We start from the raw sequence: 16,285 nt of genomic DNA, 5'->3' as shown, positions 1-16,285 counted from the left end.
GTTTTCTGAACTTGGCAAAAATCTTCGATTTCTAATGGTATAAACTCCTTGAGAGGTTCTCATAAAATAAGGAGCTCAGAACATGTTTATCATTGATGATAGTACCAGGCCACCTTCTCCCGCCTTAGAATGGGAGGGAAACGGACTCATGGGAAGAGACTGAGCCCAGGCCAGGAAGGAAACAGGAGTTTAATTAAACTAGTCAGCCTTCAACAACCCCATCCCCACTCTTTTAGCCTATTTTATATTCTACATCTTCTTCCCTTCAACATTTCTATTTTCACCTGTGAGGAGCAAGCACACTTGACATACTGTTTTTGTAATTAGTCTAAGATTCAATATACGTTTGGTTCTCAGCCTAGACTGCAAGCTCTTGGATGGCAAAGAGCCTGTCGTGCCCTCGCTAGTTTTGAAGAGCACCTAAGATGACTCTTTCCACACAGTGGGCATGACATGCTCACTAACTAAATTAGAGATCAACTTACTGCACACACAGTACATTTTCCAGGCTGCCTCCTCAGCCAGACAGGATTCAGATGTCAGAGCAAGCTCAGGACCTGCCACAGCCAGGCTCTGGGGCTACTCAGCAGATATGTGGCCTATCACCTCTGTATCCCTAGAGGTCAGACAACCAGACTTTGTGGCTTCCCGTAACAGGATGAAGGGTTGGAAAGTACGATACTTCTAACCCTGAGGACAGCCATCCATGCAGTGGGTTATCTTTTCACAATGGTGTAGTTTGCAACTAAAACATTGACTCTAACATGGAATGAATCTGAATATGGGACAGAATCTAAGGAGTTTTCTCAGATGCAACATCTATAAATTTCCTGGACAGAGTCTTCAGGGGTGGAAAAAGCAGGATAAGAAGGTTCTGGATGTATGTTACAGATAAATTGATTTTACAAAGATAAGGGAAGCTGGAATTTAAGAAATTAAAAGGAGATACATATGAAAAAAACCCAGGTATTCAATTTCCTCCGGAAATTCAATTTGAAATCTTCCTCTTCTCTCTTTTCTTCTCCGGGCAGTTAACAGAATCACAGTTCTCCCAAACATCCATTTTTGAACTTTGGAGTTACCATCAACTCATCTATCCTTACGACCTGCATGTAATCAACACTTATATCCAAAATCTTTTTTGCACTTGGCCCTCCTGTTCTATCCTAACAGCTACTGCGCCTGGATTCGGCATTACCTCTCATCGACTCAATGACAATGGCTTCCTAATTGATCCCCAGGTCCACTATAATCCCTTCATCAACTCTACTATTCACACTACTGCCAAAGTGATTTTTCTTTTTTTTTTTTAAAGCGCAACTCTGGCACTGATTCCCTTTTTAAAAATCTTGAAAGGCTCCCTACTGCCTTCAGATAAGTCCAAACTCTTTTAATCTGCTCCTTTTCAATTTCTTTCCACATACATTTCCAATTTTATTTCCCAACAGTCCTCATGTACGTCACTGGACAACTTGCATATTTTCCCAAACCTGTTGTATACTGTTTCTCCTCTCTGACCTTTCCTTTACATTACGTCCTCTCCCTGAAAATAGAACATTTTTCCCATTCAGATTTCAAAGTCTGTCCTGTTCTAACTCAAATACCTTTATCATCAGAGTACTTAGGATTCTCTGCTTTTTAAGGTAGTTCCTTATCTTTGTTTTATCCCCTCCTTGCCAGATTACAGACCCTTTGAAGACATGGATTGTAGTGTATTTATTTTAAAAAATCACTCAGTTCCTAGCATAGTGTTTTGCGGATAACGTAGGCTAAATAAACTTGGGTAGGATTTGTTGATTGAGAGAAAGTCTCTGATTTAAGTGTGAAAGAATGAAACAGTATGAAAGACCGGAGACCAGAATGCCTGCAGCGTAAAGGGAACAAATGTCTGGGATCTGTGTCTGATGAGCTTCTACGGGCTGGTCACAGTCATACCACCTCCTGCTTGATGCAAATGCTCAAGCTCCACTAGATGGTACTGCAGAGTCACCAGTGACTGGAGCTTTTCTACTACAGAGGTTCTCCTGTCACTCACTACTGTTCTGTATAGATGACTGAGGTCGGAGCCATTGGAGGGAATGCTTTGGATAGTATGACCACAATCTCCTTTAACTTATTTCCCATTCACCAGGAATATATGAATGTTGGTGAATGTCAAAAGGAATTTATTACAATAGGAGGGTAATAATACCCTGATTCCTCAAATAGGGTCCCACGGTCAACAATCATTTCAACTTCCATTTGCCTCCTTAGGATACAAGAAAAATATTAGTTGTGCAGGCTTACAAAAGAATTGATAAAGTCAAAATACGATCCCTGGAAGATGAACATTTATTGAGTGTACATTAAAAAAAAATCAAAGTTGGGAGATTAAAGAGCTTAGATTATGTAAATTTGATTAGGATACCAAAAACCCCTCAAGCCATAAAGAAATAGGGAATGTCAGAATTAGAAGGGTCCCACTGTATATGAGAAGAGAGAAGATGGACTTTCATTTTCTAACCAACTGGCTTAAGAATATCCATTCTCAACTCCTCTTGGAATCCATCCCTGGAAATCATGAGTTCCTTGGGTTGTTATGGGCACTGATCATCAAGCTCTGGCATTGTAGGACTGACCTTGAGCAAGGAGAAAGTCCACAGTTCCCAGGTGGCCTTCGGAAGCTGCCATCATCAGGGGAGTACGGCCCTGCTTGTCTGCCATGTTGACATCAGCTCCATGGGTGAGTAAAAGATCAACAATCTGCAGGTGCAGAGAAGCAGGGACCAATCAGCCAGGAAGCGCTGCTGAGCAGACACACGCATGCCCTCCCCCACACTGTGAGAACTCCCCGCGAGTCACCTCTAAAGAAACTTTCCACTGCAAGAATCCCCTGCGTGGTCTAGTACCATGGGATTCGATCTCTGACTGTCTCAGGGACAGCCAAATGAGAAGAACTCAACTCTAAATGTCCGACCCAGTCAACTCAGTAAAAAAGAATTCAAGATAACAAAGGCCAAGATGTAGACTAAACAACCCCATGATGGAAGCGCCAACACCTATGTCAGTGCCATTTTACTGGCCTCCAGGGGTGGCAAACCTGCCTGCAGTGAATATTTACAACTGAACAGAATACAGTAAATACAGAATACAGCCTCTGATAACTCTTTAGCACTGTTTGGCTCCTAGGACTTTTTTCCTACTTAAACATTTTCAAAGATTATAACCAATATACTTTTTTTTCTATCCTAAATATATATATATATTTTTTATTTTTAATTTTTTTAATTTTTTTATTTTTTCCGTACGCGGGCCTCTCACTGTTGTGGCCTCTCCCATTGCGGAGCACAGGCTCCGGATGCGCAGGCTCAGCGGCCATGGCTCACGGGCCCAGCCGCTCCGCGGCATATGGGATCCTCCCAGACCGGGGCACGAACCCGTATCCCCTGCATCGGCAGGCGGACTCTCAACCACTGCGCCACCAGGGAGGCCCTTATCCTAAATATATAAATTAGCGTTTATCCAGAACCCAAACATCTGGAAAGACTGCATAACTAGAATTTATATATACCACATTTTCTTTTTGCAAGTCTGAGACACACCTGCTGTAAGTGGTTAGCAGGGATCTGTTGAGGTTTGAACCTTCCAGAGACCCTGGGGATGCTGTGAAGTGTGAAAAGGAGGTCACTGCACCACCAGGCCAAAAGCAGCTAGTCCTTCTATACGATACAGATCATCAGGAATGATCTGTATTATACAGAATGTATGAATGTTAATTTTCTGACGTATTCTCAATTAACCAGAATATTAATAACAGAGGCCCAAGTCTTCAAACCCAGTGATTGCTGGATAACCCAAATTTTGTGATTTTTTTGCTCTCTGCTTCAGAAGTTCCCACCCAGGAATGTGAATTGATACAGCCTATGGAGAACAGTAGGGAGGTTCCTTAAAAAACTAAAAATATCCAAGTTATATATTTGTTTTCCAATAAAAAAATTACAATTAAAAACAAAAAACAAAAACTGAAAATAGAACTACCATATAACCCAGCAATCCCACTACTGGGCATATACCCTGAGAAAACCATAATTCAAAAAGAGTCACGTACCAAAATGTTCATTGCAGCTCTATTTACAATAGCCAGGACAAGGAAGCAACCTAAGTGTCCATCAACAGATGAATGGATAAAGAAGATGTGGCACATATATACAATGGAATATTACTCAGCCATAAAAGGAAGTGAAATTGAGTTATTTGTAGTGAGGTGGATGGACCTAGAGTCTGTCATACAGAGTGAAGTAAGTCAGGAAGAGAAAAACAAATATCATATGCTAACACATACATATGGAATCTAAGGAAAAAAAAAAAGGTCATGAAGAACCTAGGGGTAAGATGGGAATAAAGACACAGACCTACTAGAGCATGGACTTGAGGATATGGGGAGGGGGAAGGGTAAGCTGTGACAAAGTGAGAGAGTGGCATGGACACATATACACTACCAAACGTAAAATAGATAGCTAGTGGGAAGCAGCCACATAGAACAGAGAGATCAGCTAGGTGGTTTGTGACCACCTAGAGGGGTGGGATAGGGAGGGTGGGAGGGAGGGAGACGCAAGAGGGAAGCGATATGGGAACGTATGTATATGTATAACTGATTCACTTCGTTATAAAGCAGAAACTAACACACCATTGTAAAGCAATTATACTCCAATAAAGATGTTAAAAAAAAAAAAAGAAGAAGTTCCCACCCAGAACTCACCCCTGCCTGGGGCACTGGAAGTAGCTACCTGCTTACCTGCCAGTGGCCTTGGCGAACGGTGCTGAATAAGGGCACTGCCCCTCGGCGGTTTGGCTGGGCCACTGCTGCCCCCTGTTCCAGGAGTAGACGACACACCTCCAGTTTGCCCCTTCCGGCTGCAGCTGTCAGGGCTAAGGGCAGAGAGCACAGAGTGAGGACAGGGGGTCTTGCCTTCTCCAGCCCTCTAGGGTAAGCAGGGCAGCATACCTGTGTTTGATGAATGTAATTGCTACTTTACCTCCAAGAATGATGATTTTGGCTACTTTTGCCATGAAGGAAATTTTCAAAGAAAAATAAAAGGGCTTACATATATGGAGACAATTATAATAATTTTATTGAAAAAATCACCTTTGACCAAACTTATTTGGTTTCATGCTTCCTACCCAGACTGTCTTCTCTGCTTTTAATCCCTCTCTTTTTTGGTACCTTGTCCCAGCTACAAACCTTCTACTGGTATGTGCATGGGTAAGAATGCAGAGAGAAGGGTCTTTGAAGACTAAGGTCTTTTATTAGAGTTAGCTAGGAACCACCTTCGGCCAATTTCTACTCCTGGGCCCTTAAACTCAGAAAACCAGTCAGAAATTGCAGTCTTAATTTTGTTGATTTCTTAAATGACAGTTTCCTGGATTGCTTTTAAGGGAGTATTTACAATAAAAATATATTAAAAAATGTAAAAAAAAAACAGAAAAAAAAAAGAAATTGCAGTCTAAGAGCCTTGGGCCAGTTTTCATTCTTTTTTTTTGCATCAGTTGGGACAGAAGTTTCTAGTACATGTGTGACCATTTTCATAGGAGGGTCAAACTGTTCAAGGTAATAGTCTTAAAGATGAGAGAAGTGTGACAAAGGCTCTGTTCTTCTGAATACAGGATAATGGAGTCACAGATAAAGAACAGCTATAGCGAGGATAAAGAACACACAGCAGGAAGAAACATAAACATTCTTCCTGCTGTGCTACTGTCCATTGTTTATGATCTCTGATACAGTGGAGATTCTAAGAGTGCTTATTTCATCCTTTGAGTACTATTTCAATAGCAGTAAGAGGAATTTGTCGATATACTTTCTACTAAGTTCATGTTTGAACAAACATGTATTTGTTTCTTAACCAGGGATCTCAAACGTGTACACTCAGTGTTTTAAATGGATGAGGGTAGGGAAGATGGTAAACACTGTTAGAAGATGGCAGGAGTTATGCTTTTAAAGAAAAGAGTATGGAGACCTTTTTCCCCACACAGACTTGAAAAACGGATGTGGCAGTCAGCAGGTCCTTCCTTTATTGTGGCCACCTACTCCAATGACAAATCAGAGGAAGATCATACTTGGCAGGTGCAGAAAATATTTCAGTTTACAAATGTTGGTATCTAATCAGGGAAGCAATTGAAATTCAAATCAAATGGTCACTTGTGATTTTTTTCATTTAAGTGCAAATTAAGGCATTTTGTCTTTGAGCTTGGCCAAATTTATCCACAACTGACTCATATGCAAAACTAAAACTACCTGTAATTTCTACTGAGATAAACCTTCAAAGTAATCTTTTCCTTCCTCAAGGACAGAAAGGGCTTATGAAGGAAAATGTGGCAATTTTAGAAGATCTTAAACTAGATGTATCTAGGCCTTGTCTTATGTGTATTTTTCATTTTATTTTTTTTGGAACTCTTAACATAGGCATTTCCGTCCTGTTCCTCACAGAAGGGCAGAGGCTTCATCCTATCTGAGGTGAGGGTCATTTCCAAGTCCCGAATGGATAAGTTACAAGTATTGATGGGTTTGACTGTTTACTTGACTGAGAAGTTTTGTCTCTTGTTCTTTAAATCAAAGTGATTTTCCCTCTTTTCCAAGTTCACATTTCTAATAGTTCAGGAAAAAAAAAAACAACTTTAGTTCCTAGGTCAGAACACAAGAGTAGCTTAAGAATTTGACTGGCAATCATCACATTGTATACATTAAACTTACACAATGTTGTATGTCAATTATATCTCAGTCAAGCTGGGGAAAAAGAAAGAACTTGACTGGGTTAGACACTTGTTAGGAACCATAAGAATCATCTCGTTGGTACATAAAACAAAGGGTTTGGAAAATTTCTAACTCTCCCAAGTTTAAAGTAGCTACCAGGGGGCAGGGATGCAGCAAACCTCCCTTTCAATGTCTTGTGTATGGCATGGGGTGTGTGTGTGTGCGCGCGCAAATACATTCTTTTTCACGCAAGAATTTCCAGCACTCCGGAGAAAATACAGACAGTATTTCAGAATCAAGCCTCTCGTCAATGATGCTAGTTCACAGAACACAGATAAAAATTCACAAGCAGTGCCCATCCCGAAAGCTAAACTTATATACTGTCTGCTTTAACCTGGAGTCATGTTGCTGGGGGCTGGCCCATCTCAACCCACCGGACAACATGTTTATATGAGAGGGAATGTTCCATTCGGCCTTTTTCTTTGTTGTATCATCTCTGTTACTTAGGTTATGATGTAATTTGGCAGGAATCTCCAGCTGATATCTGGACATGGTCATTAACACAGCTGGCCAACTTCATCTCAGAACAACACAACTATGGAAAATTGGGTCTGTACTTTTCAAAATCCAAGAGCAAGGAGTTGCTTTGGCTGGATTTTATATAGTTCTTATCAAAAACCGTTAAAACTTTTTGAAAGAGAGATGATTAAGGCAAAGCCAGTTCTGTAAAACAACAAACTGATTCTTAGAGCAAATGTTAACAGTTTGGAGCCAAATCTCTCTTCCTAAGAGACCAGTAACAGAATTCGTTCCCTAGCGTGTCAGCATCTGATGAGATTATCTGAAATAAATGGTCCTTTTTCAAAGGGAAACGACTAAGGAGTTTGAAGAGACAGACAGGATACAGCTCAGAGTTGATGAAATAGCCAAAGTCAGCTTCGATGGGATGCTGATGCTAAATAGAATGCAGAGAAGCAAATGGTACTTTTATCTCCTCAACCTTGAAAGTGTACAGCACCGACAGGTCATGGAAGACCGATGGGATGGAGGTGGGTGGGGAAGACATATACTGATCACTGCTATCCAAAACAACATTAATTAGTTAAACATTTATAGAGCTATTTGTCAGATACTGTCGGCTCTCAAGGAACTCAGGGTTGAATAAGGATAACAGACAAACAAATACATTACTATACAGTGTGATAAGCACAACAGAGATAAGTCCACGGGGGGTTGTCTGGAGGTGGCACAGAGGAAGAAGTGTCTGAGAAGGTCTCCAGGAAGAGATGACAATCTAAACCAGATGCTGAAAGAGAAATAGGAGACTTATAGGCAACGACAACAGGGAGGCATTCTAGGCACAGGGAGAGCACGTATAAAGGCACTGAGGTGGGGAACGGCACGTTTACTCCTACTGGAGAAGACAGGCAATAGATGATGCTAGAGATCATGACACATCTTTTTGATGCTACCTTGTTTTTTTTTTTTTTTGGCCACATCACACAGCATGTGGGATCTTAGTTCCCCGACCAGGGATCGAACCTGTGCCCCCTGCATTGGGAGCGTGGAGTCGTAACCACTGGACCACCAGGGAAGTCCCTTTTTATGCTACATTAATGTTACAGGTGGTCAATGAAGGGTGGTAAGCAGGAAAGTGACATGGGCAGACTGTGGCTTAGAGAGATCGCTTTGGCTGAAGTCTGGGAGATAAATCACAAAAGGGTGAGGCCAGAGGCAAGAAGATCAGCTAGGAAGTAGTTGCAATAATCTAGACAAAAGATGATGAAGGCATGAATTAATGGTATCTTGTTTATTTTCTGAATTTTTGCTACTTTTGGGCCATGGATGGCTCAGGCTCTGCAGAGTTGCTAGAAGCTTTTAATGCTGGTTCTGTTCTATAGCTGTAAGACAAAGGAGAGGAGGGATTGGTGAACAATCTTGTCATCTTAATTGCCTTTCTTCTGTGTTGGAACACAGATTTCTGTGTTCCATAAGAAATCTGTGAAAACCCTGCAGGAGGGAGGGGGTCAGCCAGATGGTGAAAGCTCGATGTAGGAAGGTGCTCTTTGGAAGGACAAAAAGGCCATAAAAGGAGGACGAAGACAACCAGGATATTGCAGTGACCTGCTTTTAGAAAATCTGATATGTAAAAATTACATCTCAATAAATATTTCACTATATGCTAAGATATATTTCATTGATTCTAAGATGTACTGTCTTCCCTCCGCATTTTTAATATCTCAAAGTCAGGTTGCATCTTATAATCGATGTGATAATAAAGAACTGTGTCGGTTTTATAGGCAGAGGGTTTTTCTTTCTGGGTTTTTTTTTTGGAATGGCACATAAAATAATGGTTATATAGTTTCTCATAGTTACTGGTGTTTTGGATTTAATACCGTAAATGATACAAATTGTTGGAAACATCATTACCATCATATTTTCCCTAAGTAAAAATTGGGTTGTTTAGGCCAGGGTTGCAGATATGAGATGCTAACCAGCTGGCTGCAGGTCATAGACCTTCGTTCTCTATGCAAGGGAAACCTGTATAAGATTTTGCCATTGGAGGTAACATCACAATTCAATGAGTCATTATAAATTTTAAATGATTATGTGCTGTAAGTTAAAAAGAAACATGTGTACTTGGTAAATCCATCACTATAGACAGAAAAGCAACTCAGAGTCTACTCTACACTAGTGGTGAGTTGTAGGGACATTTTTTAACATAGCAAAGACATTATTTCCCAGAAATTTTTCTGAAGTCAAATAACTTTTTATAGCTCTATAAATTATATTACAAATGTATTTCATTCTAACTCATATTTAAATAACGTCTTATGTTCATAATGCTGAAATTAGTTCATATAAAATTAAACACAACACAATCCTGACTACAAGCAAACTGACATGAAAATTTGATTTTTTTTTTACAATCTCGAGATACGGTATGTATGTAAGAAAATTAATGTAACAAACTTTATTGCACACTTTAAAGCAGGAAATCTTTTAAAAGTCCTGAGGCTGTTACGTTTTATTCTAATAAGAAATTCATATCAATAAAAATAAGTCTTCCACTTAGTTCACACCCTTCTTGAACATTTTTAAGGAATTCTTTCAAGGACAGCACTAGGATGTGTGTGATATTCATCACTATGATTGTTAGTCTTGTAATTTCTGTCCACTATCGCCATCGGGCCACTACTTTTTGTTGCGCTCCCCAGTTAGGGTTAGGGTTGCACGTGTGTGGCCTGGCAACAGGAGACTCTGGGAGGGACGGCGGGGCTGTGCCAGGGAGGCTTTGCTGATGGGCTGTAAACCATCATGTCTCTCCTGCAGCTCCACGTCTCAGGATGCACACTCCACAACTGCTGGCGTCCTGGCCAGCCCCTTCCCCTCGGTCTGTCCTCTGGCTTCCCTCAGGGTGGGGCCCCAGAGACAGCAGCTGTTGCCAGCTGCACATTTTCCTTTAATCTGTCATGGGCTCTTAAGCTGCAGCTGCCCGGCATCTGCTCCCTTTGGCTCTGACAGAGGGAGGGATTGTTTGAGAAGCAAATTCCTGAGCTCTGGACCATTCTACACGATGTTAAAGAAGCCATGAAACCTATATAAGATTACTGCCATGTGTGGAAACATCACAGTTCAATAGGTAATTATACATTTTAAGTGAATTCAAGCATCTTCTCATTTTTAATAACATTCTGACCCCAACCAAAGCATATCCCCTTCTTGTTTAGTAAAATATTCTCCCTAAAATCGGCCATCTCAATGTTGGTCTACTTATCCTGGCAAACATGACACATATCTGTGGTGACTCTACAGTTTTTACTGCCCTGGTTTCACAAACACATAAAAGGTTACTAATGTTTTTCCAGATGTTCCAGTTTAGACTTGGGGGAAAGACAACAATCACTTCCTGCAAAGGCCACAAGGAAGAGGCTTCTGTTTGTGGAGTAAGTACCAAGCAATATAGAAATGGCTTTGCTATCTGTTTGTGGAGTAAGTACCAAGCAATATAGAAATGGCTTTGCTACAGATCGTGAGACACTGCGCAGGGCTGTGCCCTACAGGGGGGCCCTTCATTTTGCATCCTGATAGCAACTGTACTCATGATGTATCAGTTTAACCACGTCAGGACCACTCCACCGTGATAACACTTGGTTCAGTAAGCCAGAGGTGTCGATAAAAATTTAACTTCTTGGTTTATAGCTACAGGAGAAATATTTATGCCTAACTGCTATAAGGATCACAGGGAAAAAAAGTTCACAACTATTTTCTGCTATGGTTTGGCACATTGTAAGGAAACTTTCAGTCTTTTAAAATATTTGGAAACAAGAGCGGGGGAGGGTTTTGTCTGAAAGAAGACGCTGGGGCTAATGGCATGGAGCATCCCAAGGGAAAGAGGATTGACAGAAGGAAATGGTGTGACTTTTTACTTTGGCTGAATCAGTCTCCAACACAATAGCCATAAGACAGAGACTGCCACCTTTGGTCTGGCAGAGAAAAAAATCAGGGTGTGAGATGCAGAGAATATCTCCACGCAGACATGACACATTCACAGAGAAGAGAGAGATGTCCACAAGAGGTACCTGTCTCTCCCCAGAGACTGTCAAAGCTGTTGATCTGTGCTCGCTCCACCTCCTCCTCATCTTTTTCTGGAAGATCAAGTAGGTAGGAGACAATCTGAAACAAGAAGTTGTGTCAGCTCAAAGGTCAGGTGGAAAACTATACTACTGATACTAGCCTGTGAGGTTTGGAAGATACCCGGATACCCCAGGGTCACACTCTCTCTTGCACACAAAAGGAATCAGAACTGACTGTCCTCGCATAAAAACCCAAAGCTGCCATGACGAGCATTTGTTCTACCAGGTACAGTTTACATGTTTCCCTTGAACACAATTAACTTACATAGCATGTGACTTTTAAAAATCACATATTTATCACATTTGAGTTAAAAAAGCAAACCCTCGTCCTCCTAATAAAAATGCTACCAAGAAATAAACAGGAAAAAAAATCAATAAACAAAACCCAGAATATAAATATGGAGAAAACTGAGGGCCTGTAGTTTTTCAGAGCGGAGCTATTATCTTTTTTACTCTTGGAATTACAAGGACTGTTTGGGGATAATAAAAGGAGAATGGCTGCTAACAACAAAGGAAAGTGACAGCTCTGTTTCCAGGAATTTCACTGTAGAGAGAGCTAAAAAACCTTCTATAGGTAATAAAAATTCCGAATTTACTTAATATTCCCTTGGTGATACGTCAGGTCAGCTGATGGGGTAGCTGTGTCACTGAAGCATCTCAAGCAGTGGCGAGCCAACTTGTACTGGCCCATGAAACCGGACTGTTAAATTTTCGGAATTTTGCAAGCCGGTCAGTAAACAAAGATGTTTATTAAAAATTAAATAACAATTAAAGATATTATATTAAAAAAGGTTAAAATATCAAATGTTATAACTTCTTAATTGGCAGCTTGAAATCAGCCATGGTGGGGGTACTTATACCCTGGAAATTGGCAAACTTTGTAAATGAGGATTTGATTTAGTGCTAAAGCTAAAAGAGGTTCCAGTTTAATGAATATAATTTGTATGAGGGTGAGAAGTAGTTTAACAGTAGATTGCACATCAGATTTAATGACAAAATTATTGGGAAAAGAGCAAATAGGGGTGCAACTTCATTTATCAAATCATGGTTGAGTTGTAACCACAGGCTGGGTACGGATATACATTTAGCAAAAATCAACAAAACCATTCAATTAAGAGTATTACACAATTCATTATTATTTGTAAACTGTCTGCAACATTTTTTTTTTTTTTTTTTTGCAGTTCGCGGGCCTCTCACTGCTGTGGCCTCTCCAGTTGCGGAGCACAGGCTCCGGACGCACAGGCTCAGCGGCCATGGCTCACGGGCCCAGCCGCTCCGCGGCATGTGGGATCTTCCCGGACCAGGGCATGAACCCGTGAACCCGTGTCCCCTGCATCGGCAGGCGGACTCTCAACCACTGCGTCACCAGGGAAGCCCAACATTTTTTTTAATATCAGTAAAATTTATAATAAATTTAAGTCTGTATGTACACACACACTCACACACACACACACACACACACACACACACACACCCACACACACTTCTGCTCCACTCCACTCCCATCCCCAGAGCTGGCTGTTACACATTTCCTAGAACACTACCAATTCCACATATTTTGCCACTGTATTATTACTTTCATTAATAAATAAATTAGCAAAAATACCATCTGCACAGTGTTTAACAGTTTACATCTCCTATCAACCTTGTAAAAAAGAATTTATTAGCCTCGCTTTACTGGTCGGAAACTAAGGTTCTAAGAGATTAGGTATATTGCCCAAGGTCCAGAGCTGATGAGTAGGAAAGCTGGGCCTCAACCCTGGTCCTTCTGAGATTCCAACTGTTGTGCCCTTTCCATTCCACTCTGCCTACCCATGTGAACACAGGTCAAAAAATAATCCCCCTGAGCCTAGTGTCATTGTCTGTTAAATAGGGGTGGAAAGATGGGGAGGAATCAGATTAGATAATTCCCAAGGTCCTTTCCAACATAATTCTAGGTACCCTGGAATCTCCCTACTCCTCAGATCAATGACCAAAAACCTAATTCACATTAATTAGGCTAACAAATTTTTTTTAAATTTATTTTTGGCTGCGTTGGGTCTTTGTTGCTGTGTGCAGGCTTTCTCTAGTTGCAGCGAGCGGGGGCTTCTCTTCGTTGTGGTGTGCGGGCTTCTCATTGTGGTGGCTTCTCTTGTTGCGGAGCACAGGCTCCAGGTGCGTGGGCTTCAGTAGTTGCAGCATGCGGGCTCAGCAGTTGTGGCTCGCGGGCTCTAGAGCGCAGGCTCGGTAGCTGTGGTGCACGGGCTTAGTTGCTCTGCGGTATGTGGAGTCTTCCTGGACCAGGGCTCAAACCCGTGTCCCCTGCATTGGCAGGTGGATTCTTAACCACTGCGCCACCAGGGAAGCCCTAGGCTGGCAATTTTATACTAATGCAACCCCTTTTTCCTGGTTTCCTAGGTCCTTCAATACATAGCTTGAAAAAACCCCCCAAACCTTATCTGCTGCTTTCTTACCTCAGTATAACCCATGCTAGCTGCAGCGATGAGGGCCTGCTGGATGGCGTGGCTCTTCTTAAACACCCCTTGCTGCTGGCCCGCCATTGTCCAGTCACACTGAATCAAAAACTTGACAACCTCCAGATGACCTCGGAGTGCAGCATGGACCAAGGCACACTGCCCATTCTTATCCAAGTGATCCACCTATGGGAGGGGACAGAGAAACCTATGTGAAAGAGACTGTGGCTGTATTCCCAATCTAGTCACATCAGCCCACGGCACAGGTCTGGACTACTATTCATCCTCTCCTATTCCTTGGACCAATCCCTGAGAAAATTTAGAAGATACTCTCCTACTCAGGCTAGATCTTCACTGAGCTACAACTCTGGTAGATGCCCCTCTGGGGAGAACCTCTTTGCATAACGTCAGGCTTTTGTTTTCACATCAAAAGAAACCAAAAAAAAAAAACACAAAAAAACAAAAAACCAACCCCAAAACTAAACACCAAAACTCCCAGCTCCAGCTTTGTTTTCCTGAGGTACACTCTCCCTTGTCCTCAAATAGTTCTTTTTAGACCCAAATTTGAAAGACTTATAAGCTGCGTTGGCACAAAAAACTGTCTTTGAAATCAGGAAAGAAAAAAATTTTGAAGCTCAAATTTTTTGGTCTTCCAAAGAAGCAAAACATCTCACATCATGAATCACACATTTGACCACTATGCTTTGGCAAAGGCCACTGCTCTCTTGCAGTGGGCGGGCAGAATCTCAACCATCTGGCCAAAATGGCTAGAGGTACTTGGAACTTCATGCTAGACTATGTTCCAACAGCAGTGTGTACAGTCGCAGTGCTGGTTACAAGTTCAGGCTGAAAGAGGAGGCTGACTAAGGTCAGTCTACCAGAAGGTCCCCAGCTCCAAGTCTCAACAGATGAACAGCCTTTTCTGGCAGGTGGGCAGGTTATTTTCCAGTGGTAGTTAGAGCACTTGAAGCCTAAGTTCTGTATCTGGTTCTCTCCAGCTTTAGTTCCACCCGGCCATCCATATAACAAATGTTTACTGAATGCCTACCATGTACAAGGTACACGATAGGATAAAAAGGTAAATAAGAGAGTAAAATATAGATTCTACTCTCAACATTTTGAACAAGATAGGGGCGATGCAACCAATACAACAAAAACTTGTCCGACAAAGGTGTAATATAATAAATGTCAGAAGGAAAGCAAAAGTGCAATAAAATTTCAGAGAATTTCCAGCCAGAAGCAGGAGCAGGTTCAGAGGGAAAGGTGCAATGGTCTGAATGTTTGTGTTCTCCCACCATTATTCGCTGGAATTCTAACCCCTGAGGTAATTAGGAGGTGGTGCCTTTGGAAAGTGATTGGGTCTGCCCTCATGAATGGGATTAGTATCCTTATACAGAGGCTCCAGAGAGCTTGCTTGCCCCTTTCCACCGTGTGACGACACAGCGAGAAGGCACTGTCTGTAAACCAGGAAGCTCTCACCAGACACCGAATCTGCTGGCACCATGCTGTGGGGACTTAGCTTCCAGAACTGTAAGAAGGAAATGTTTATAAGATACTCAGTCTATGGTATTTTATTACAGCAGCCCAAATGGACTAAGAAAAGGGCTATCTCAACTGGCCGGGATAGGAAATGATTAATTCTAGTTTTTGAAGGGTAAAATACATTAAGGGGGAGTTCAAACTACAAAGTTGAGAGTGTCTTTTGGGACAAGAGCATGGATATTTGAATGCCAGGCTAGTGGTCTGAATTTTAATAAGTAATGGAGAGTCATTGAGAATTTTCATGTTCAGAACTGTATTTTTTTAAAAACTAAAGGAATGAACTAAAAGAACCCTTGGCTTCTTGGGGAAATGGTTGATTCCAGGGCTGGGACAGTAATAGCAAAAGATGAGTTTGGAACATCTTGTGGTGCCAGAAAGTACAGAAGCACTCATGAAATAATGTGTGTGTGTCGGGGGGCGCTTGAAAGGACACAGGAACCAACGTGAAGAAGCTCCCAATGGCCAAAGCTGGGGCAATTTGAGCAAAAAAAGAAAACACCGGCAATGAGTTATAGATCATAGAATAAAATAAATATCCAGGAACCCGTAGCGCTATAAGTAAATGAATAAATGAATACATTGAGGAGAAGGGACAGCTCTTCCTTACAGTAGAATTCCAATTAATTAATGTAGAAGGAAGAGGGAAATAGAAAATCACTATAATGCAAATATCATAGTAATAATTACTGCAGCAAGAATGGACCCATCAATGGATGGATCCTAAATTAGTGGACAAAAGAAAGATACAAGGTATCTGCCTAGTCTGAAAGCGTCTCCCTAAAAGACACTTCTTAATTCCAAGTGGGAGAAACAGTGACTTGAGGTTGAGAAACCTGGAAGATACCACTTTATCCAAGTGATAGAGGTTAACATCCCCTGTAACGAGATCTCAACATCACGCACCTCCTGCAGTGCTGCATGAACAA

The 16,285-nt window shown here is 41.5% G+C and overlaps 1 protein-coding gene across 4 annotated transcripts in view; it reads right to left on the bottom strand.

Annotated features, from left to right (window-relative positions):
* Positions 1-16,285, bottom strand: part of TANC2 (tetratricopeptide repeat, ankyrin repeat and coiled-coil containing 2) — a 354,826-nt gene that overhangs the window by 11,542 nt on the left and 326,999 nt on the right. For all 4 annotated transcript variants that reach the window (XM_082602709.1, XM_082602710.1, XM_082602711.1 and 1 more), the window contains 4 exons: positions 13,818-14,003; positions 11,311-11,404; positions 4,775-4,908; positions 2,619-2,742 (listed from right to left, as the gene is read on the bottom strand). In XM_082602709.1, coding sequence (XP_082458835.1) covers positions 2,619-2,742; positions 4,775-4,908; positions 11,311-11,404; positions 13,818-14,003 — 538 coding nt within the window. The remainder of the gene's footprint in view (positions 1-2,618; positions 2,743-4,774; positions 4,909-11,310; positions 11,405-13,817; positions 14,004-16,285) is intronic.

The sequence above is a fragment of the Mesoplodon mirus genome (assembly GCF_964341445.2).
Source record: "Mesoplodon mirus genome assembly, chromosome: 18".
Taxonomy (NCBI): domain Eukaryota; kingdom Metazoa; phylum Chordata; class Mammalia; order Artiodactyla; family Ziphiidae; genus Mesoplodon; species Mesoplodon mirus.
This window is presented reverse-complemented; position numbering and strand designations above follow the sequence as displayed.